The sequence below is a fragment of the Dendrobates tinctorius genome, unplaced genomic scaffold, assembly GCF_039654945.1.
Source record: "Dendrobates tinctorius isolate UK_male_01 unplaced genomic scaffold, ASM3965494v1 ptg000203l, whole genome shotgun sequence".
In the NCBI taxonomy this organism is placed as follows: domain Eukaryota; kingdom Metazoa; phylum Chordata; class Amphibia; order Anura; family Dendrobatidae; genus Dendrobates; species Dendrobates tinctorius.
In genome coordinates this window covers 26,675,993-26,701,886 of record NW_027361870.1, presented here as the reverse complement: position 1 = coordinate 26,701,886, position 25,894 = coordinate 26,675,993, and the positions used below count along the sequence as shown (strand labels likewise).

The window sequence follows — 25,894 nt, the reverse complement described above, 5'->3', positions numbered from 1 at the left end:
CAGAGTACATCACATTGGGCACAAACAGGGTTAACTGGAAAGAGAATCAGATACACGTGTATAATATCCCCGCAGGATCACAGACGGTGTCAGACAATGGGTTTCATTTGCTTCTAAATATGGTTTAGTTCACAGTAAGATAAACATGGCAAAGCCTCATTACACAATAACGCACAGGGAACGTGCCAAGCATGAAGGACAGCAAGGCTCCGCTCCACCATGGATGAGAAGGTCTGCTGGTAGAACCATTAATCCAAGTCTCGTGCACTGTCTGAGCCACACGTGGTGAAACGCTCCTGGTGCTGGTCGGCGGTCGTTTAATAGCCGGTTTCCACTGGCAGACCGCTCATCAGACATGTACTGTAACCGGTCGGCCACATAGGCCACCATAGTGCTCGGCAGTGCGAGTCTTGTTTATAAAGCACAATGCATCGCCGAGAACCACCATCATTACATCCAAGGAACAATAGTTTTGCTTGCCCGCGACCAGCAGCCGGTTGACACTGCAAGATTTTCAGGAAGTGAGCGTTCCAAGGAAAGTTGGTTTACGGTAATCTGCCATTACCATCAGAGTGGTGACCCATAATCATTGTAACATTATTGCGTTAAAGGACTCCTGGATCGTGTCATCAACAGCATGAACAACAAGATCTGCTAACTTCCCATCCTCCACCCCGAGAGACTACCAGCTGGCCAGTAGTATGCCAACACCTCTGAAACTGGACTCTCTCCGCTTCTACCGGATACCGGTTGTACAGAAGTGTGACATGCGAGCTCTCAGGGCTCTGTTGGACATAGCTGGACTCACAATTGAATGGATGTACACTCCATTTATATGCCCCCATAAATGTAAAATGTAAATGTCGGCCAAATCCGCAGATTTTGATGGGACTGACTGATCGTTCATGTGTCCCCATCTCTGGACTGTCCCCTGATGTCGGGAAACGAAGATCAGAGGGTTGGATTTCATTATTCCGATCGTTTAGTTCCCTGGAAGATAAATTGCCACTAGGTGATTCTGGTTGAGCCTCCCTGAGAGAGAACACCGGAGAGCTTGGCCACACTAAGTATGGGGGTGAGACGACCTTTTAGCCAACAGCTATCTATTGTGTATGACCAGTTTACAGTGAATCCATCACCAGATTGCTATTGAGAGAGAGCAGCATGATGTAGGGTCTAAAAGACCCAGATTCCAGTGACTTGCTGGCCTGTTTGCTGCCATTTTTATACAATCAGTTTCCTCTGCTGCAGATCTAGCGGTGCTCACAATGCTGAGCTCTGTATAACTCCACCCAGATGATCAGTTGGCAGCTTTCTGTCAATACAATATTGGGGGCGGGGTTAAACAGTTGACTAAGGCATGAGACGCCTTGTCCTGTAGTCAATCTCCTGCTGATAAAATACTGATTTCATTGAAAGCGAAACACAGCCTAATAAGGGACATCACTGGAATCAGGGTTTGTGTCCCTACATCATGCTGTTCTTATATTACACAGCAATATGTTGACGGATTCCCTTTAACTTTAATAAAAACTAAAATATGAGCTAGGAACATAAAAAAGGACTTGTTCTCATACATAATAAAGCTATAATTTGGCACTAAACACCATTCATCCTCTCCACGGTACTGCAGACAATATGCCATAACTAACCCTCATCCAATGCCACATCCAGTCCTTTTCTAATAGGCAATCTCTCAGCAGATGATCATTACAGTAACGATAGTCAATGGGATTCCCGAAATTGGGGATTGTGGACCTTCTGGAGACAAAGCAGGCAATTCTAGAAAAATATCTTCCATATTTAATACAATACTCTCCAAGTGCCCGTATAATTGTGACTTGTGTAATGAGAATATTCCATCCAAAATACCTTTCTAGGTATGAGGAAAGGACAACCATGATGTAGATTACCTACAGGTCCTCAGAAACTAAAGCAGTCAGGCTAGAGGCAGACATAATCCGACAGGCCGGAAGGGGCTGCAGCCATTTGTTCTTCTGGCTCAGAGCAAATTCTAATGAGGCCGAGGAATAGACCCGGTCTATGGGGGAAGCAGGGAATGAATGTCACTAAGAACACATGGCAGCGGGAAAGTGACACCATGCTGACTCCGGTAATCTTTAATCCACAAATTACTGAGACCAGGAAAAGTCTGCAGCTCCCAACATAGAAGGCAATGACAATATTCCACTTGCGCCTCACCAGCAGCCATGGCTCCACAGACTAAAGATGTGGCCGTAACAGAATAAACCGTGTGCTAGATTAATATTGGAATGTTTCATAGCTCTCCTCTAGAGCAGACATCAATACTAGTCCAGGGACAAGTTCTGATGCAAGACCGGACATTAATATCAGCAATCATATAGCGTCCAAGATCTGATACGCTGGGCACGTGCCACCCTCCGCCATTTGTGGTAGCACCTCACATCACTGCCAGCTCAGGTTGTAGAGTGAAAGTTATAGGACGTGTAGGGATTGGGCGTGCAGGAGGGATTGGGCGCGCAGTATCATTGCCGTCTCCAAATCTCCCATTCATTCAAGTATATCGACAGCTGGCAAGTAAGGTGCCCACTAGTGAAATGGGCATTATGTCATTTAACTACAGGGACATTTTATTTTTTTTAGGCAATACTAAATTTAGTAAAATAACTACCACTGCTGGAATATATAAGGGCATCCACATGGCAATAGTAATGCAGACAGGATGCAGCACAGTAAGGTGTAGAATAATATACTGAGCCTCTATGTAATAGCAGTGCCGTCCTCCGACAACCCACAGTCACCGTTACCAATTATCCTCATCAGATGGCGAGTGACCCCCCCTCAAAGACCCTCCAAACACTGTCGATTGCTCATAAGAACAAAAATACGGAAGGATCAAAAAGGAGAACTTCCATATAGCGGCTGCAGCTGGCGACATTCGGTAAGGAGGGATGGAACAGAAGTGGCATCTGCTAGCACTAAAAATAGCCGCCTGCATCCATGCCTGCCATGTAAAGCTCAGGCTGCGGGAACACAGAGTCCACACTCCACCAGTGTCAGGAATACACTAGAATGTCACCCAGACTTTGCAGGATCAAAATGCAAACAAAAAAGAAAAAAAAAAAAAAACGACAAAGTAAAATCGGAATAAAAGAAAAAAGTAGCAAAGCTGCCTAAAGGGAAGGGAGAAAAAGCCAAATCCCCACTAATACATGAAGGGGGCCAGGAACGGAGGGTAGAAGGGGTTCATGCACACATCTGAGCCCACAGAAAGCACTGACCGGTCTTGGAGTCCATCTTGGAGCTGCTCGCATGCAGTGGGACCTTCCACAGCTGACTAACTGGAACTCCTATTACTTCCTGCTGGAGCTTTCAGGAGGTCACAGTGAACACACCAGTGCCTGCTGTGACTCAGCCATGGGCAGAACACACCCCCAGACCCCAGACTAGCAGCATTCACAAGCTGGACACAAGAGGGGGAGGGGACGGCTAGAGAGTCTGCCAGGACCAGATCATACAGCAGCTCTAATGAGGGTCTCACTAATGTACCACCAGAATGCTTCCCAACTACATGGCAGCAGCCAGGGAGCAATCCTAGTACTACACATATATAGCATCAGCACAATACCACCGGTATGGCCGACTTACAGACCCGGTCATGCCGTAAAGAAGCTCTGGTTCCCTTTGCTTGTTCTTACATGGTTACTTTATAAGGGAGAAGGAGACGTCTGGCAGCAGCTTATTTATCCGTAGAACAAAGATTGCCATTGTCTCCCGCTCTACAGATTGGATTGTTTGCGGATGCTGCCAAAAATTAGATTTCTATCTACTATGTAGCAAGTATGTAGCAAGGTGAAGGCGGAGAGCTCTGGATCCACAGATATATACATGTACAGCATTTTCCTATGAGGAATGGCTGAGGTTCTGCGCACATTTAACCCTTTGCATTGCAAAATCCAAAAAGGAAAATCTGCATCCTAGTTGCTTCATGAGTATGTACCTTGGAGACCGAAGAAAAAGAATGCCTCACAACTGCACAGAAATTCGCATGACAGGGGTCCCCCACATGTGCCCCCTTTACCTAACCTGAAGGGCACCCTGTCATCTCAGACGCCTGAGAGAGCCAGAGTTGCCCATCTCTTCCAAAAACACTTGGGGTCAGAGGCGTATCCGGGGGGGGGGCAGCCGGGGCAGTTGCCCCGGGCGCAGCCAGCAGGGGGGCGCAGTCAGGCCGCCTAATGCAGCGGTCCACAGTATCTCCCCCCGGCGGCTGCGTTCTGCCGCCCCCCCGTCCTGTGTGTCGGCTGTTCTCTGAGTCAGCTGTCAAGCTGACAGCCGACGCAGAGGAGGCCGCGCTGGCTCCCAGGCAGCAATTGTACTTGGTGTCTATACAGACGCCAGCACAACTGAAGCTCTAACTGCTGGTTCAGAGCGATGTCAGCAGCGTGATCAGGTCATGTGATCATGCTGCCGACGTCACTCCCCGGCACCCAGAGCGAACGCTGGTGGTAAGTGTGCTCCTCTGTGGAGCTGAAGAACCACCGAAGATGGGAGATGGGGCGGTGTTCATGAGTGGGGGGTTAATGAGTGGGGATGGGGGTTAATGAGTTGGGGGTACATAATGTGTGGGGGGATTTGGAGTGGGGATGGGGGGTTATTTATTGTGTGAGGGATTTGGAGTGGGGATGAGGGATTTAATGTGTGTGGGGGGATTTTGAGTGGGGATGGGGGGGATTTGAGGACACAAAATGAAGAGTATGTATGAGGGCATATATGAGGAAACAGTTTGCGGGATGGATGCAGACAGTAAGGGGTGTGAACGGGTAAATGTATGTGGACACAGTATGAGTAGCGATGGGAAAAATGTATGTGGACACAGTATGGGGAGTGAGGGTGATGGGATGTGTGCAGACACAGTATGGGGAGTCAGGGGTTTGTGTGAGCAGACAGTATAGAGAGTGTGGGGGTAAATATATGAGACAGTATGGTGAACAGGTGGGATGTTAGAGGAGACAGTATGAGGAGGGAGGAGAATAGTGTGAGGCGACAGTATATTGCAGATATTTGTATTTAGGGGCATTATAATGACACTTCTATCTTTAAAGGCATTGTGTGGAGATTTGCTGCAGAAGACGGGAGAAGATGGAAGTCTGCAGAGACGAGATGTGGATGAGAAAACTCATCATGGGGTCGGGACAAGAAGAAAAGGAGAACGACTCCAGAGACGACATCATCTATAAGGTACCTGGATGTAAATGTTATTTGTGCTACTGACTTATTCTCTTGTTTTTATTTATGTTAGGAACATTAAAGGGGTTGTCCAGGTTTGTGATGAGTCTGCAGACATTCTATGACTGCAGACTTCTGAATTCTCACAGTGCTAACTAAACGCTGTTAGGATTCTCTTGTGCCGGTAATTTACATACATGCGGTCACATGCTGACTAGACATGGCCTCACTCAATGAAAATGAACGGAGCGAGGACGGGCACGTCTAGTCAGAATGTGGTCAGAAGTATATAAATCACATACCTGTGCTGACCTGACTGTCCATCGGCAAAGGAGAGTCCTAAAAGTGTGCAGTGCATTCGTTGTGAGAATTCAGAAGCTGCAATGTCAGGATTCAGCTCTGCAGGTTCCGGTAGTCATCACATGGACACTTCACTCATATGCAGTTTTCATAGTTATGGTCTTGTGACAACGAGCTTCTCTTCCTGCTTCTCTCAGTTTTTTACTGAACATTGAGAGCATTAGGGAGAACAGCTCGTGGGTACATGACTAACTGTGCAAGTCCCATATGTGCTGGGGGGGGGGGGGGTGCCAAAACAAAATTCTTGCCCCGGGTGCCAGAAAGCCTAGATACACCTCTGCTTGAGGTACATGGTTATTTCACCAGGAACGCAACTACTAGATGTCTCTGGTTAATTTCACTGCCTGGAGAAGGAAGGATCAGAGAGGATAGCGGTGAGGGGAGAGAAAAAAAAACAACAAACTTTTCAATAATATTGAGGGCATCCATAAATATAAGGTCTCGAGTGACCGTTTTGGCTGATGACTACATCCTCCGACTCTCCCATACATAGGAACACTCGGCTTGGTTGAGCGCTCCCATCCTCCTCCTCATCTACCCAAACAAAAAAAAGGATCAGATATTTCAAAAGGAGTAACCGCCATTTACATTTTGTTTGAGTGATTTGGTTCTCTCTGTGCCAGAAACTCAAAATTCTCAGTTCTGAGGTAAAATCTGTATTCAGTGCAGACACTTTCCAGTTACTGTGTAACTGCAGAGCCTTAAATTCTTTGTGCGTAATTCACTGCAGATTTTACAGCTCATAAGCTGCTACATGTGAATATCCTCTCACAATTCAACTATGGGATCAAAACCAGAATGCAAAATCCTAGTGTATATCACTTTAAATTTCTTCTGCACCTTAAGGCCATGTTCACACATCAGTATTTGGTCATTTTTTATTTCAGTATTTGCCAAAACCAGGAGTGGAACAATCACAGGAAAAGTATAATAGAAACACGTCATCACTTCTGGATTTATCACCCACTCCTGGTTTTGACTTCCAAATACTGCGGTAAAATACTGACCAAATACTCAGCGTGTGAACATGGCTTTAGGTTCATTTACATGGGGCGACGGGCCCATCAACAAGCGATGCTCGTCCATATAGAGGCTGGTGGGTGCTTGCATGGACAGGTGAAATGTTATGGGGACAGAAGAAATGTTAGTACAACCATTCTCTCCTTACAGGATTACATCATCAGCAGCATATATCGTAATAAAGAAGCTTTTGCCCATTTACTGGGTACTGGCTGGCATGTTGACACGGCCAATCAGGGATGAGTGTGATTTGATAAAACAGTTTCGTACTCGAACCAATAATATTCTATGGCACACGTCAGAATTTTTTTTTCCTTGGACAGGGTGGGGCAGAATGGCAGAGTTTCATCCAATGTTCAGATCACACTTGGCTATGGAAGTCAACGAGTCTGCGGAAAACATCGGCCTGCACTCTGATGACGTCTAAGTGCAGTCCGATTTTCGCAGACTGACAATGGAGAAGACAGAAATTCTCTCTCCATCTTCTCATCCAAGGGAATCAGACTACACTGACACAGATTACATTCCGATCAGAATGTCGTTAGCATAAATCGTCCCGATGAGAGAATTTATGACGTCCATATGCATGAGCCCTAATATTTGGTGACAGACTCCCAGCCCATCTAGATGCGCCTAAGCATTTGTGCTTGATGACTTGATAAGATTAGGAGTAATAGGAGGGGGTGGGGGAATAACACAGAGTTATGGACCTTTGCACTGCAGACTAATTCCTCCATAAAAATTGCAGTTTAGTCTGATAATCAGGGCCAAAAGCAAAGGTTTCTTGATCCCTTGTCACAAACCGCCCTTGTGAGGTCATTTTTTGCACCGTCCACACCCCCTACCCCCACACATTATATGCAATAATTATATCACTCCAAGACTGGATAGGTATTGTACATAGACAAGCAGAACATCAATGCAAGGGTTAATTTATAAAGGGCAACACATATTCTAAGTGAGCAATATCTGTCCTGAGTGACCCATGATGGACACATCCTTGCCAGCAGGGGAGGCAGATTAGTGCCAGCAGGGAGCACATTATACTAGATGATTTTCATGTAAAGGCCGAATGTCAGCAAAACACAGAACAACCAAGGTGCAAACTGTATAAAAGGTGGTGGGAAAATAAATGGTTAAAAAACAAAGAAAAAAAAAAAACAAAGAAATTAAATCTGTAATTCTGGTTGCTGCAGCAAAATGCACATACTCAGAGGCAAAAGCTGATTACCACGTCTTAGACTAAACCTTTCCTAAGGACAACAGTAAAGCAACAAGCGGCTGCGATTTCCAAGGGTAAATGGAAAAAAAAAAACACACAAACAAAAAAAAACAAAAAAAAAAACCCATGAACAGAACCTGTACCTCTTTTCCTCCAGGTGCTCAGCTCGCCTGCCATCTCTGATGAAGAATAAGACCTTGGTTACAATGAAATCTGCAGCATACCCCTACAGCAGAGCCGACGCAGCCTGCAAGCCTCACACACGGACTGTGGACTGGCGAGCAGACAGATTACCCTCTGCTCCAGTGCTCAAGGGTCACCTGACTGCCACATGGGCGTGCAGCATGTGATGTAAACAGGAGCCGGCCACCGGGATCACTAGCCAAAACCCCTCTGCTGACAAGCAGTGACTGACTACAACATAATATAGCACTTTCCTAACTCAGGTCTATGGCCACTTTTGTTAAAGGGTGCGTACCAAGTTAAAGAAGCCCTCCTCCTCCCATCAAAGGTTTTATCCTCTTAATATATTGCAGTCATCATATTATATAGCATTGTGTACTTACAATTGCTCATTTTCCCTTCTGCCCAGCTGATTCTTTTCTTTGCAGAAACAGGAAGTCTCTTTTCCGTCCAGTTATCATTCCCATCTCTTGACCTAGCTGCTCCCTCCACCTCTGCCAGGTACTTTTGCAGTGACTTATGTCTCCTGCAGGGAAATATTGACCTCCTGTTTCTACAGAGCTTGGGATTCAGCTAGTCAGCTTTTAAATCAGTGATTTCTCTGAACTAATGAAAAAGAGAATAATTATCTGGGTAGAAAGGCAAAATGAGCAACTGTAAGTACACAGTGCTATATAACATGATCAATTTGAAAAAGGGGTAATTCAGTGATCACTGAGGGTCTGACCACTAGAGATCTTGAGTACACAGATCCCCAATCTGAGTTGTCAAATACATGCACCACAGCTCAATTCTCCCTCTACAAGGCCGTCGCAGATTGCCGAGTACGGTGCTTACCAACGCCGGCTGCCCCCACCTACAGTGAATGGAGTGGATATGCAGACACTGGACCATAGGATTCTATGCTGATGGTGCTCTTCAGAGCCCCGTTCTCAGGATTGGTGGGGTTCCAATCAATAATTTAGCCCCTACCTAGCCTATTGATAGCTGATTACCTTCGTTCAGACCCTCTAAGGCCACGGACACCTATTGCGGCTATATTTTTTTCATGCCAGGAACTGTGTTTGTAATACAGATCAGAAAACATGGCTGTAGTACGGTAATGTGAACCTCACCTTACATTAATGTTGGTGGCATTTAGGGTATGTTCACACGAAGTGAAATCTGCTGCGTTTCCGCAGCGGTTTTGGCTCTGCGGAAACGCAGCAGACTCTGCTGCGTTATACAGTACCTTTATGTTCAATGGGAAAAAAAAACCACAGTGCACATGCTGCGGATTTTTCCGCGTGGTTTTGCTGCGGTTTACAATCCGCAGCATGTCAATTGCTTGGTGCAGAAACACTGCAGTTTTACACCTCATCCATTATGAGGTGTAAAACTGCAGGACTTTTGTCCTGCGGATTTACCTGCGGTTTTGTCTCCAAAATCCGCACACCCAAAAAAACTACGTGTGCACATATCCTTACCGGCCAAGTGATTATGCGTATGGGTATCTGACTCTCCGCATAGCTGTCGACAAAGGGGGGGGGGGGGGGGGGGGGGGGGGGGAAATAAAAAATGATCGGACCTGTTAAAATTTTAATATGACCAATCGTTTGATTGCACTGACAGGAGTGTATGTGAAGTCCAGCATGTGGTTAATAAGGGACAGAAGAGGGAGAGGTCAGTCGGCAGCCCCCCTTTATTCCTGATACATCCAATATTATGGCTCTATATTAGTTTTTTATAGTTATTTAAAGGGAACCTGTCATGTTGAAAATGTTATCTGATCTGGAGGCAGAATGCTATAGAGCAGGGGGAGCTGATCAGATGTGATTTTTTTTTTGCAGGAAGAGTTTCAGTAAAACTTGCAGTTTGCATACATTCGAGCCGATTCAGTGATTGACAATCTTCACTGTATGATTCGATATGCACAGATAGCTGTCAATCACTAGTAGAACCGCCCACTTGACTCATGTGTGTATACAAACAGCAGTTATACTGCGTTTTTTCCAACAATCCAATATAGGATTCTGCTCAGCTTCTGCTTCACTACACCATGGTGTCCACAGATGGGCCTGCATGTACAGTGTGACAGGTTGCCTTTAGAGGCGTAATACAGAACCCATACATCTATAAATCCACTTATGCTCTACTCATTCCAAGGCAGATGGGTCAGAACGTCAAACCCTCCACACAGTACTAGGAGCAATAGAGAAATCGCACTAGAATCTAGAAGACCCACCTCCCTTCTCAAGCAAGGTGTGATCAAGCCGAAGAGTATGCTGAACAAATAAGCTTCAAAAAAAAAATGTTTGGACACATTGACTGATATGCACAGTGGCTCAGTGGTTAGCAATGCGCGGTGGCTCAGTGAATAGCACTGTTGCTTTTCAGCGCTGGGGTCCAAGGTACAAATCCCACCAAGGACAACATCGGCAAGGAGTTTGTATGTTCTCCCTGTGTTTTGTGTGGGTTTCCTCCGGGTTCTCCGGTTTCCTCCCACACTCCAAAGACATATCGATAGGGAATTTAGATTGTGAGCCCCATGGGGACAGCGATGATGTGTGCAAACTAAAGCGCTGCGGAATATGTTGGCGCTATATAAAGAGATGATTATTTTATTATATGATTCAAGGCAGATCATAGGCACGATTCACTTTTTTAATCACTGTGTGGTGGGAATAATGATTATGATGATCATAGAGCAGAAGCGGTTTTCATTCATGATCTTCCATGTAGCCTTTATAAACTAACATTTCATAAAACAAAACAGTGGCCAGATTAAAAAAAAAAAAAAAAAATTATATATATTTTATATACCTACAGCCACCCACAAAGATGGCCACACACTGGACCTCATCTTCACCCGCCTCTGCTCCCTATCTAACCTCTCTAACTCACCTCTTCCTCTCTCTGACCACAACCTGCTCACATTCTCTTCCCTCTTCACTCCATGTCTACAATCCCCACCCCACAAACTTTCACACCCTCGCAGGAATCTTAAACACCTTGACCTACACTCATTCTCCGAATCCCTCCTCCCTCTTACAGATATAAGTTCCTTACACAATGCGGATGACGCTGCCGCTCTATATAACACCACAATAGCTGTAGCTTTGGAATCCGCTGCCCCACTTACACATACCAAAACTCGCAAAATCAACAGACAGCCCTGGCACACCAGCCTGACCAAAGAGCTGAGGCGAGCTTCCAGGGCTGCTGAGCGCAGATGGAAAAGATCCCACTCCAACGAGCATTTCATCGCATTCAAACAGTCCCTCACTACTTTCAAGACCACACTCGCCACAGCTAAACAAACCTACTTCTCATCTCTCATATCCTCCCTGTCTCACAACCCTAAACAGTTATTCAACACCTTCAATTCTCTCCTCCGCCCCCCAGCACCTCCTCCCTCCCCACTCATCTCAGCTGAAGACTTTGCCTCATTTTTCAAGCAGAAAATTGATAACATCAGGGACAGTTTTGGTCAACAACCCCCAGAGCCCTTCCTCCCGACTTCCCAGCCCTCCACCTTCAAAACCAACTTCTCCACCATTACAGAAGATCGACTCTCCACTCTACTCTCAAGATCACATCTCACCACCTGTGCACTCGACCCGATCCCATCCCACTTCATCCCAAACCTCACCACAGTCTTCATCCCAACCCTAACCCATCTCTTCAACCTAACAACTGGTGTTTTCCCCTCAAGCTTTAAACATGACTCCATCACACCGATCCTCAAAAAGCCCTCTCTTGACCCATCCTCTGCATCTAGCTATCGCCCTATATCACTTCTCCCATACGCCTCCAAGCTACTGGAACAACACGTCTACCTTGAACTGTCCTCCCATCTCTCTTCTTGCTCCCTCTTCGACCGCTTACAATCTGGCTTCCGGTCACACCACTCCACTGAAACTGCCCTTACTAAGGTCACCAATGACCTCTTAACTGCCAAGAGCAAGCGACACTACTCTGTCCTCCTCCTCCTGGACCTGTCGGCTGCCTTTGACACAGTGGACCATTCCCTATTATTACAGACCCTCTCATCCCTCGGCATCACAGACTTGGCCCTCTCCTGGATCTCATCATACCTAACAGACCGGACATTCAGCGTCTCCCACTCACACACCACCTCCTCACCTCGCCCCCTATCTGTCGGAGTCCCACAAGGTTCAGTCCTAGGGCCCCTGCTGTTCTCTATTTACACCTTTGGCCTGGGACAGCTCATAGAATCTCATGGCTTTCAGTATCATCTTTATGCTGATGACACACAGATCTACATCTCTGGACCAGATATCACCTCCCTACTAACCAGAATCCCTCAATGTCTGTCCACTATTTCATCCTTCTTCTCCACTAGATATCTGAAACTCAACATGGACAAAACAGAATTCATCATCTTTCCCCCATCTCACGTGACCCCCCCTACGAACCTATCAATTACAGTAAATGACTGCCCACTCTCCCCAGTCCCACAAGCTCGCTGCCTCGGAGTAATCCTTGATGCTGATCTCTCCTTCAAACCACATATCCAAACCCTTTCCACTTCCTGCCGACTTCAACTCAAAAATATTTCACGCATCCGTTCATTCCTCACCCAAGAATCTGCAAAAACCCTAGTCCATGCCCTCATCATCTCTCGCCTTGACTACTGCAACCTCATGCTCTGCGGCCTCCCCTCAAACACTCTCGCACCCCTCCAATCTATTCTAAACTCTGCTGCCCGACTAATCCACCTGTCCCCCCGCTATTCCCCAGCTTCTCCCCTCTGTCAATTCCTTCACTGGCTCCCAATTGCCCAGAGACTCCATTACAAAACCCTAACCATGACATACAAAGCCATCCACAACTTGTCTCCTCCATACATCTGTGACCTCGTCTCCCGGTACTTTCCTGCACGCAACCTCCGATCCTCACAAGATCTCCTTCTCTACTCCCCTCTTATCTCCTCTTCCCACAATCGCATACAAGATTTCTCTCGCGCATCACCCCTACTCTGGAACTCTCTACCACAACATATCAGACTCTCACCTACCATCGAAACCTTCAAAAAGAGCCTGAAGACCCACCTCTTCCGACAAGCCTATAACCTGCAGTAACCACCGATCGACCAAACCGCTGCACGACCAGCTCTACCCTCGCCTACTGTATTATCACCCATCCCTTGAAGATTGTGAGCCCTCGCGGGCAGGCTCCTCTCTCCTCCTGTACCAGTTATGACTTGTATTGTTTAAGATTATTGTACTTGTTTTTATGTATACCCCCCTCACATGTAAAGCGCCATGGAATAAATGGCGCTATAACAATAAATAATAATAATAATAATAATATACACACACACTACCTCCGATATATTTTTCTAGATTGTGTAGTATTCCTTACTGAACTGCAGGTGGCGCTACAGTCACAAATTTCTACACCCACACTACCACAAGAAGTGGAGATGCTGCAGTTTTTAAAAATAGACAACCTTTTGCCCACTCCCACTTAAGGAGCCTAGGGAAGAAAAAAAAAAAAAAAAAAGTCTAAAATTGCCATCTATATACACCGGTAATTTTTTTTTTTTTTAAATCACTTCCCAAGCAATTTTTTAGTTTTGCCCGAACCCTTCTTCCGAGAGCCATAACTTTGGTTTTCTAAGTTTTTCTGCCAACATAGCCACAAGGGAGCTCGTTTTTTGCAGGAAGAGTTATTTTGAATACCACCACTAAACTAACAAATGAGGGGGGGAAAAAAACGCCAAGGTTGGTAAAGTGGTGAAAAAATAGGCAAATACGCCATGGTTTATAAAGTTTTGCTTTTTAGGGCATTTGTTGTGCGGTAAAAATGACCTGGATTGACGATCAGTACGATTACTGAAATTCACAAGTGTTTTCCAAGACCCCTAACATTTTTACCTTTCATTGATGTCGTCTGTGGGTACATACAATAAAAATACTGTTTTCCTTAGGGAGGTGGAGACTGTAAAACTTCAATCTTTTTCTTCCCCCTCTGAGTTTCCCGTATGGGTTACTGCAGGTTAAATTCATAAACTGGATTTTAAAGGGTTACAGGAATAGCAAACTTTTTTTTTTTCCTTTAAATGGGGGGGTTGGAATTTCAGCCCCCAGCACACATTTTTTTAATCTTAACCCCTTCCCGACCTGTGACAGCGTTTGAGTCATGAAAGTCTGTGCCAATCCGACCCATGACGCACACCCTGTGTCATGACTTCAAAGCCCCCGTGCGGGTTGGGTGACCAGGGTCAATAAAAGGTCACCTGACCCGCAGGTACAGGGGGCTTTGTAATTCACCACAGGGGGCGTGGCTTCGCCACCACGAGGCTACGATCGCTCTGATTGGCTGTTTCACTTTTAATAGCCAATCAGAGCGATAGTAATATTTCATCAATGAAAATTGATGAAATATTACAATCCAGCCATGGCCAATGCTGCAGTAGCATTGGACATGGCTGGTGACACCGATCTGACCCCCTCCCCCCACCGGCGATCGCCCCCCCGCCACTGAATGACAGCGGTGATCTGCCGCCGGTGTCATCATCTGCCCCCCCCCCTCCCCGCCAGCTTCCGATTCCCCCCCAGGTACCTTCCCTTCTGAGTCCCCCCGTCGCTCCCGGTGTCCCGCGGGTCCGGATCATGGGCGCCACCATCCTGGAAAATGGCAGGCGCATGCACAGTGCGCCCGCCCGAATCTGCCGGCTGCAGATTCCATTCTTTCATTTTGATCACTCTCACAGTGATCAAAATGAAATAAAAAGTAAATAAACCCCCTGATTATCACCCCCATAGGTAGGCACAACTAATAAAATAAAGAAAATAATTTTATTTTTCCATTAGGGTTAGGGTTGCAATTAGGGTTATGGCTAGGGTTGGGGTTAGGTGTGTGTTGGGGTTAGGGTTGGAGATAGAATTAAGGGGTTTCCACTGTTTAGGCACATTAGGGGTCGCCAAACGCAACATGGTGCCACCATTGATTCCAGCCAATTTTGCGTTCAAAAAGTCAAACGGTGCTCCTTCCCTTCCAAGCCCCGACGTATGCCCTAACAGTGGTTTACCCCAACATATGGGGTATCAGCGTACTCTGGAAAAATTGCACAACAACTTTTGGGGACTAATTTCTCCTGTTACCCTTGGTAAAATAAAAAATTGGGGGCTAAAAAATTATTTTTGTGGAAAAAATTTTTTTTCATTTTCACATCTGCATTATAAACTTCTGTGAAACACTTGGAGGTTCAAAGTGCTCACAACACATCTAGATAAGTTCCTTGGAAGGTCTAGTTTCCAAAATGGGGTCACTTGTGGGGAGTTTCCACTGTTTAGGCACATAAGGGGCTCTGCAAACGTAACGACGACCGCAGACTATTCCATCAAAGTCTGCATTTCAAAACGTCACTACTTCCATTCCGAGCCCTGCCGTGTGCCCAAACAATGGTTCCAACCCACATATGGGGTACCAGTGTACTCAGGACAAACTGTACAACAACTTTTGGGGTCCAATTTCTCCTTGTGAAAATAAAAAAAATTGCGGACTAAAAAATATTTTTCTTAAGAAAAAAACAATTTTTTTTTATTTTCACGGCTCTGCGTTATAAACTTCTGTGAAGCACCTGGGGGTTCAAAGTGCTCACTATGTATCTAGATAAGTTCATTAGGGGGTCTAGTTTCCAAAATGGGGTCATTTGTGGGGGTGCTCCAAAGTTTAGGCACACAGGGGCTCTCCAAACACAACATGGTGTCCTCTAACGATTGGAGCTAATTTTTATTTCAAAAAGCTAAATGGCGCTCCTTCCCTTCTGAGCCCTGCCGTGCGCCCAAACAGTGGTTCCCCCCCCACATATGGGGTACCAGCGTACTCAGGACAAACTGGACAACAACTTTTATGGTCCAATTTCTCCTGTTAGCCATGTGAAAATAAAAAATTGCGTGCTAAAAAAAAATTGAAGAAAAAAAATGATTTTTATTTTCACTGCTCTACGTTATAAACTTTTGAGAAGCACTTGGGGGTTCAAAGTGCTCACTACACGTCTAGATAAGTTCCTTAAGGGGTCTAGTTTCCAAAATGGGGTCACTTGTGGGGGGGTTTTCACTGTTTAGGCACACAGGGGCTCTCCAAACGCGACATGGTGTCCAATAACGATTGGAGCTAATTTTTCATTCAAAAAGTTAAATGGCGCTCCTTCCCTTCCGGGTCCTGCCGTGCGCCCAGGCAGTGGTTTATGACCACATATGAGGTATCGGTGTACTCAGGAGAAATTGCCCAACAAGGATCCATTTTATCCTGTTGCCCATGGAAAAATGAAAAAAACTGAGGCTAAAAGATGTGTGAAAAAAAAAAATACTTTTTTTACAGATCAATTTGTGAAGCACCTGGGGGTTCAAAGTGATCACTATGCATCTAGATAAGTTCCTTGGAGGGTCTAGTTTCCAAAATGGGGTCACTTGTGGAGGAGCTCCAATGTTTAGGCGCACAGGGGCTCTCCAAACGTGACATGGCAACCGCTAAATATTCCAGCATATTTTCCATTCAAAAAGTCAAATGGAGCTCCTTCCCTTCTGAGCCCTGCCGTGCGCTCAAAAAGTGGTTTATAACCACATATGAGGTATCGGTGTACTCAGGAGAAATTGCCCAACAAATTTTAGGATCCATTTTATCATGTTGCCCATGTGAAAATGAAAAAAAATGATGCTAAAAAAATTTGTGTTGGAAAAATTAAAATGTCCATTTTTTCCTTCCACGTTTCTTTAGTTCCTGTGAAGCACCTGAAGGGTTAATAATCTTCTTGAATGTAGTTTTGAGTAGCTTGAGGGGTGCAGTTTTTAGAATGGTGTCACTTTTGGGTATTTTCTGCCATATAGACCCCTCAAAGTGACTTCAAATGTGAGGTGGTCCCTAAAAAAAAAAAAAATGGTTGTAAATTTTGTTGTAAAAATGAGAAATCGCTGGTCAACTTTTAACCCTTATAACTTCCTAACAAAAAAAAAAATTTTGTTTCCAAAGTTGTGCTGATGTAAAGTAGACATGTGGGAAATGTTATTTAGTAACTATTTTGTGTCACATAACCCTTTGGTTTAACAGAATAAAAATTCAAAATTTGAGAATTGCAACATTTTCAAAATTTGTCCCAGATATCTGATTTTTTCACAAATAAAACGCAAAAATTGACCTAAATTTACCACTAACATGAAGCCCAATATGTCACGAAAAAACTCTCAGAATCGCTAGGATGCGTTGAAGCGTTCCAGAGTTATTACCTCATACAGGGACACTGGTCAGAATTGCAAAAAATGGCCAGGTCATTAAGGTCAAAATAGGCTGGGTCATGAAGGGGTTAAGGCATTTGTACTACATACTGCAATAGCACAACAAGGCTGTGCACAGTGTGTAAGTGACGGTCTCCTATGAAGTAACCGCACTGCCATGTAAATGTTGTCAGAATGGCAGCCGCGATCGGCTCCGGCTAGTAAAGGACAGATGTTAGTTATACTTGTCAGCATGTTCCGAATGTGGAGAGGAATCAGCTCCCGAACCCTCGCCACACAGACACCAGTGTGGACATACACTTGTGACCACATGCACCAAAGGGGTTAAAGGGAAACAGTCACTGGATTCATGCTGCCCAAACTTCAGGCACCAGGAATCCGAGGCAGGCTGTGCCATCGCATCCAGGTACGTCTCTCTTAAATCGCATAGTTTTAGAAAAAAAACAAAAAACACCGGTTTGACTAGTATGACGTGCCCCCAGACAGCTTCTTCCTGCACCCATTTGTTGACAGGTCTCTCCCATGTGTGTACAGAGCCTGACCCATAAACAGAGTAGATCATATGCACAATACTAAATGAATGGCCTGTAGGGGGCGCTGTGAGAACACCCAAGAGAAACCTGGCGTCATGTTCCCTCAGCTGCGTATATTAGTTTTGCTTGCTAGCACGTGTTCATTATAAGGATAACGTCCTTCATGCCTTCAGTTGGTTTTTCCTCGCCTTCTTTCGAGAGCGATAACTTTGATTTTTTCCGTTGAAGTAACTGTATAGCGGCTTCTTTTTGCGGGATGAGTTGAAGTTTTCAATGACACCTTGAAAGTCAACATACAATGAACTCAAAAAAATTGGAGTGGGGATTCAAGGGCGGTAAAATTGTGGAAAGAAATGCAATTCAGCTATTGTGTTTTTGTTCTTGTTTCTACAGCAGCATAGATTGTGTGGAAAAAAAAAAAAAAAAAACACCAGACAATACGATTCTCCAGGTCTGACCAGTCCGAGATTTTACTTGGAGCTTTGTGAAGGCTTTTTCTCTTACCATTTTGGGGTACATATGACATTTTGAACGCTAATATTGCATTTTTGGCAGAGTTGTGGCAACTGAAAATGCAAATTTGACATTTAGATTTTTCTTATCTTTACAGAAGCAGAAAAACTAAAATTTATTTCTTATACAATTCTAGAGTATTGTTTTTAATGACGGTAAAAAAAAAAAAACAAAAAAAAAAAACACGTACTTTATTCTACAGCTACCTTAAAAATAATGGGTGCGTGGAAGAGCACACCGCCAGGACTAAGCATGTTAAATGCCGCTGTCAGAAACAGACAGCAGCATTTAAGGGATTAACAGCAGCAAGTGGAACATGACAGTGGACATACCAGTACGTCCAGTGTCAAGAAGAAAAAAAAAAAAAAAAAAAAAAAAAAAAAAAAAAAAAAAAAAAAAGGGTCTGCCCTCTCCTGCCCATTTAAAATCTTAAATCAGGAGACAGAAGTCTAATAGTGGACGAAGGGCAACGGTCCAGAGTAGTATACTTTATTGTTTTTGCATTTATTTTTTAATTTATGCCGCACACTGGGCTATGCGCTCACGATCAGGATTAGTAGCGTTTTGGATACAGCGCATTTTTGCTGCATCCAAAACGCTGCTTTCTAATCACGCAGGTAAATATACACGTGTTCACAGTTTCCCTCAAGTTATCTGCAGACGCACAGTGGACAAGGGAATTTCCAGAAATCGCATCCACTATGATGTAACATCTGGTCGCTGCGGTTTTGATGCTGCATATATACTACTGTGAGTGGTGGCAAAACTGCAGCAAATCCTGATGGTGGGCATGCACCCTAATAAAAGGGGTTGTTCAGTAGTGGGCAGTCACTAACCGTGCCATGAAAATATAAGCAAAGCCATCTCATTTTATAAGTGAACTCCTGGCCTAGCATTATTTCTCAGAACCTCATCCCTTCCCCCCGCACCCAATGCACCGATACCAGCTGGATCATGCCTACTACTCCATTTACGGGAAAGAGTGGCTGGACCGTGCACTTTCCACAGCTTTTTCTTCACAGGATTGTTTAGCCTGATTGTCTAAGTTGTTAATTTTTACATCCAATTTAGTTAGTACCTGTAACCTCTGAAATGTGAAGTGCTGTAGAATATGCTGGTGCCATAAAGATTGTGATTTTCCGCCCTACCGGTTAGGAGAAAGTGTAACACCGGTGTTCTATATGTGAGCAAGGCTAATCGTTATAAGAACATGCTGACTGTTCTGCAAACTATGTGTAAGTTCACACAATACAGTTTTTTTGGGGTTTTTTTTTTTTGCACATGATTAAAACAAAAGCGAGAAGTTTATGGCCACGTGCACACATTGAGTATTTGGTGAGTTTTTTACCTCAGTATTTGCCAAAACCAGGAGTGGAACAAAGGAAAAGTAGAATAGAAACACATCACCACTTCTGTATTTATCACCCACTCATGGTTTTGGCTTACAGATGCTGAGGTAAAAAACCTCCCTAAATACTCAATGTGTGCACGTGGCCTTAACAGAAGGCGTTTCCAACATTTTTTCCCCATGTTCAAGTAACCTCTAATAGCAGGTGGGGAAATGCCTAAAGGAGCTGCCCAATGGACGACTCTTCCTACAAACCCAATCCTTTGCCATGCCAGCCAGACTAGGTGTCGTAGCCTCCTGTAATGAGGGGACCAGTCTGTAGTCCCGTGGGCAGCATGAAATGGCTGTCAGGTTCCTATTAATCAGGCAGCCATAACAACACAACACTCTCCCTGTTTACAGAGATGGCCTTGGGAGAAACAACAAGCTCCATCAACATAGACAACTGTTTTCCCTGAAGACCAGCATGAAAATAGAACAAAGTACAAGAGACTCAGCACAATGTTTTACAGGTAGATTAGTAGAGGCCTCCAAATAAAGCTTAAGGGACTATGAGCACAAAATGACTGTTCAGACTAAGTACAGGCGCTCAGTGCTTCATGGCGGGGCCAATCATGTACATACACACACACGGTCAAAATTGTTGGTACCCCTCATTTAATGACAGAAAAACCCACAATGGTCACAGGAAGAACTTGAATATGACAAAAATCAATAGTAAATAAAATCTATGAAAATGAACAAAAGAAAGTCAAACATGGGTTTTCAACCATGCTTCTGCAGACTTTTAAAAAACAAACCTCATGAAATAGACCTGGACAGAAATCATGGTACCCCTGAAAGTGAAAAAAGGGACATGTTAAATGAAGGCGAGTCTACTAATTAACATCACAGGTGTCTACAATCTTGGAGTCAGTGAGTGGACATGTACAGAGGGCTACAGATACTCACTGTGCTGTTTGGTGACATGGTGTGTATCACACTCAACAAGGACCAGAGGAAGCGGAGGAAAGTTGTCTCAGGAGATTAGAAAGAAAATGATAGACAAACATGTAGAAAGTTATAAGACCATCTCCAAGCAGCTTGATGCTCCTGTGACTACAGTTGCACATATTATTCAGAAATTTAAGCTCCATGGGACTGTAGCCAACCTCCCTGGACGTGGCCGCAGGAGGAAAATTGATGACAAATCAAAGAGAAAGATAACAAAAGAGCCCAGAAAAACTTCTAAACAGATTAGGCCTGTTTCACACTTCAGTTTTTCACAATCAGTCAAGATCCGCCGATTTGCCAAAAAAACAGATCCGCCATTTTTATTGGCGGATCCGTTTTTTTCCCCATTGACTTTCATTATCAGCGGATTTTGACTGATGATCGTCCGTTGCGTCCGTATTTTTGGCGTCCGCCGAGATCACCAAACGGACCATGCAACATTTTTTTGCTGTCCGGATCCGCATTTTCCCCTTTTAACCCTGAATCAAGTCTCGCTGCTGGATGAAATTTCTCTCTCTGTACATACCTTCCCTGCCGTACTCCCGCGACTTCAGCCATTATCGCGCGATACCTTCACTGCTGTACTCCCGCGACTTCATCGCGCGATGCCTTCATATCGCAGCCATGGACCCCCGCTCCAACATGCAGGTACTCTGCTATATCGCGCCGATACGCTCTCTGCGAGGGTTCCTTTAAATTTTAACCATCGGTGGATCCGTACATCCGCCATTCCGGTGACACCCGTTCCTGTCAGTCTGCCTGCGGATCAGTTTTCCGCTATTTTGGCGGATTTAGACTGACAAGAAAAACTGATGTGTGAAAAATGCCTTAAAAGGTGAACTTCAAGCTCAAAGAACATCAGTGTCAGATCGAACTATCCGTCGTTGTAGGAGCTAAAGTGGACTTCATGGGAGACGAACAAGGAGGGCACCATTGTTGAGAAAAAAAAAATAAATAAATAAAAATAAATCATAAAAAAGCCAGACTGGAATTTGCCAAACTACATGTTGACAAGCCACAAAGCTTCTGGGAGAAAGTCCTATGGACAGAAGAGACAAAAATGGAACTTTTTGACAAGGCACATCTGCTCTATGTTCACAGATGGAAAAGTGAAGCATATCAAGAAAAGAACACTGTACCTACTGTGAAACATGGAGGAGGCTCTGTTATGTTCTGGGGCTGCTTTGTTGCATCTGGCACAGGTTGTCTAAAATCTGTGCATGGTACAATGAAATCTCAAGACTATCAAGGGATTCTAGAGAAGAAATGTCCTGCCCAGTGTCAGAAACTTGGTCTCAGTTGCAGGTCATGGATCTTGCAACAGGATAATGACCCAAAACACACAGCTACAAAACACCCAAGAATGGCTAAGAGGAAAACATTGGACTATTCTGAAGTGGCCTTCTATGAACTCTGACCTAAATCCTATTGAGCATCTGTGGAAAGAGCTGAAACATGCCATCTGGAAAAGGCAACCTTCAAACACGAGACAACTGGAGCAGTTTGCTCTTGAGTAGTGGGCCAAAATACCTGTTGAGGGGTGCAGAAGTCTCATGGACAGTTACAGGAATCATTTGATTGCAGTGATTGCCTCAAAAGGTTGTGCAACAAAATATTAAGTTAAGGGTACCATCATTTCTGTCCAAGCCCATTTCATGAGTTTTGTTTTAAAAATTCTGTAGAAGCATGGTTGAAAAGCAATGTCTGACTTTCATTTGTTTATTTTCATAGATTTATTTATTACTTGTCAGATTGAAGTTATTTCTGTCACCATTGTGGTTTTTTTTGTCAAACAAGGGGTACCAACAGTTTTGACGACGTGTGTACACCTTCCCAATTGCTTGGTTTCCATCTATCTCCACTAGTGAGGAATAAACATGCAAAGACATGGTGTTATTTGAGCATGCTCGGGTGCTAACCAAGTGACTTTGGTGTGCTAAATATGTTTGAGTCCCCAGCGGCGGTTTGACAGCCACAACACATGCAGAGATTGCCATTTTGTTAAGCAATCCCTGCATGTGTTGCAGCTGTCGAACAGCCGCGAGACATGCATCCACGGGGACTCGAACATATTTTTGAGCAAGCCAAAGTTACTGTTAGAACCCGAGCATGCTCGGAAGCACTGAGGGACTTCGTTTAAACTGTCCTTCTGTGCCGGCAGAGCCCCTTTAAAGTATGGTGGAGAGGAAACCTAGAGACACATGCACACACCGTTAGTAAAATATTAACTAAGCTCAAAGACTGGCAGAACATGACAATCATTACCTGAATTCTGGAATTTGCCAGATGCTGGAGAAACAGTAGATGGAGAACCATCTTTATCTTTACTGTCAACACTAGTTTCTTTTGCAGGTGTCAGAGGCTTAGAAACAGGTTTTCCAATGATGACTGGATCAGACTCTGCTTTGCTCAAGTCCACTATATTATCAAAACTTTCAGTTTTGTCCTTCACAAACACTTCTTCCTTCACCTTAGGCTGTTCCTTCGGGATCTTGTCTTCCAACCATTTTGGCACCTTAGTACCTACTTGTATGTCACTAGAAGGCGCAGAAATCTCTTTAATAGGTGCAATAGTGGATGGAATCTCAAAGTCTTTGAAGTTATCAATCGTTTCAAATTCTTCCATTTGGTGACGCTTCTCTGGTTTCAATATTTGGGCAACTGGTTCCTCTGCTACAATATCAGACACATTCTCAGAGCTGTAGGACTGTAGGTTTGACTTGACCGGTGAAAAGTCCTTCCATTTTAGATCACTTATCTGTTCCTTTTCTGAGGCAATGTTGTGTTCAGTACCCAACATTGGATTAGCAGCTTCCTTAGAAATCACTTCAGCTTCCCAGAGCTTGTATGAAGGTTCGCTTTGTTCAGACTCTGGGGAGCTTTCATCAAAGTGTGAGGCAAACTGAGAGTCAAACTCACTCTTTAAGGCCTTTGAGAAATCAGTAGCCACCTGCTCTGGAATGGTTTCCTTCACGAGGTCACACGCTATAGATATGTATGACGTTTCTAGCTCTACTGGTGCCTCCTTTACAGCTTCCACATGGACGGGAACTTGTTCCTGTGCTTTTGAGCTTGCTTTATTGATAGCTTCTTCATAAGAAGGTGGCTTTTCAGACTCAAACTTTAGCTTTTCTTCATTCACAGGGGTTATGCGTCCAACAGGTGAGACGTCAGGCTGAGGGGCCACAGCATCAAGACTAACAGAAGCTGATGTGAGGGGAGCTTCCATGACAATGTCAGGCAAAATCGGTGAGGAAACCGTATCTGAATCCTCAAACAGTGCCACATTCTGTACTGAAGGACTGACATTTTCTTGTGAAACATTAGCAGAAGTTTGCACCAAATCAATTTTTGGTTCATAGGAGAGCTTAGGTACACCAATGTCACTTTCATATGCCTCTTGTACGATATCTGGAGTAAGCCCTTCAGGTTTGCTCGCAGCGCTTCCATGTACATTAGTCGTAACATAGTCGACTTCTTGGTCAACAAGGAATGGGTTAACTGTTGCAACATTTGAACCTAGGCGAGAAGAAGGGATGTAAGACTTACATTCTTCCATTTTTTTCTCATCAGTTATGTTGTCAGACACTTGATTTCCGCCAAACGCAAATGGATTTGTCTGCTGTAAAGGAGCAAAGATTTCATAATTTGAGGAATCTGATGTTGCCTCAGGCGAGGCTGGAGAAATATCATCCGATATATCTACATCCCTTTCTTCATTATATTTTTCAGTGGATTCAAAATTCAGCATAGCAATGTTGCTTTTAAGGTCTACAGAAGCATCTTTTAGTGCAAATTCAACACCGTGGCCCCCTTTGCTTGCAATAGGCTTAAAATCCACATACTGTTCATCAAGACCTTCTTTGAAATCTGTAAACTCTTCGTGAGGTGGCCCAACAGATTTAAGCATTCCTGAAAACATCTCTTTAGCAGACTGCCCAAATAATCTTGTGGGGTCAGCAGAAGCAAATTCAGGAATAGATGTTGGGTGTTCGATAGCATGACCTCTCTCAGAATAGAAAAGATCCTCCATTTTGTCTTTGTGGTCTGTGACTTCAGCAAAATAACATTCCCTGCCACTACTCAACTTCTCTACTACAGGGAAATCATCTATGGTCCTTGACATTGAATGCTCATCACTAATGAGATCTTTAAAAGCTTCTTGTGTAGTGGAGTCAACAGGAAACCCGACAAGCTGCTCTTTGGAAGAATTGGCAGAAAGAAGAGGCAAAGAATGAAGGAAAGAAGACTCAGGCAGCAAAGATGGAAGCTTCTCTTGGTCAGAAGGCATAGTGCTAGAAGGCTGCTGCAAATCCATTACAATGTCTGTGACGACGAACAGAAAAGGAAAGGTCAGTAGAAGACAGAAGCAAGTTACGTCACAGTAATCTCAACATGCAAGAGATAAAAGACTGAGATTATGTCAATGTCTCTAACAGATCGGTACCAGTCACCACAGATTTTACCAATGAGTTCCATCACTGTTTCCTGAACTCCAGTCCTCAGGGCCACCAACATATGATTCAGGATTTCCTTCATATTGATTGCACAGGTGAGAGAACCTGTAGCAATGTCTAACACCTTGATAATTATTCCATTACCTGTGCAATAGTAAGAAAATCCTGAAATCATGAATTTTTTTTATGGGGTTGTAATGGCTGGAGTTTTGAAAACAGTGAGTTACATAAATCTTCCTTCACTAATCTCCTGGTAAACAATATATGGCATTATGGATAGGTGGAGCCCTAGAGATACGTTTCACATTTATGCAAGTGTTTTTCCCATGTTTAACATACACGGTCCCCGAGTAACCCAAGTGGGGGAGGTTGTATGTCTTTTTGTCCCTTCCACTGTATAGGATACTGCCATATGACTTTTTACAATAGGCCCCTATCACTTACGCATGAATCCGTTTACATATGTGCGTCAGTTGTACGACTCTAGACTAAATCTTTATCATGAAAAGGGCCCGACATTGTCTTTTTATGGATTTTTTTTCCCTACTGCCATATGAATGAACTAAGTACAGTAATGATTGCTAGGGAAGAGATGTAGGCTAACCTTGGCAAAAAGATGTGACATATGGGCCCTCAAACCACACCCGATGAACGGGATGTCAAGAAAACCCATGTCATTATGCCATATTGGGAAATACAGATGTCATGGGGGAATGGTGCCCTGATCAGGAAGAAAAAAACCCTCTGATGGCCTTGTAATGTTACTTGTGATGAGTGAACGAGCTTGGATAAGGTGTTAGCCAAGCATC

The 25,894-nt window shown here is 44.3% G+C and overlaps 1 protein-coding gene across 5 annotated transcripts in view; it reads right to left on the bottom strand.

Annotated features, from left to right (window-relative positions):
* The window catches only part of RTN4 (reticulon 4), a 60,848-nt gene that overhangs the window by 19,489 nt on the left and 15,465 nt on the right, over positions 1–25,894 (bottom strand). Inside the window, exon 3 of one of the 5 annotated variants that reach the window (XM_073553909.1) lies at positions 22,894–24,954. The exons of 2 other annotated variants lie outside the window; for them this stretch is intronic. In XM_073553909.1, coding sequence (XP_073410010.1) covers positions 22,894–24,954 — 2,061 coding nt within the window. Of the gene's footprint in view, positions 1–3,263; positions 3,295–7,956; positions 8,110–22,893; positions 24,955–25,894 lie in introns of those variants that run through there. 2 more of the 5 variants (XM_073553912.1, XM_073553913.1) reach the window with 2 other exon arrangements.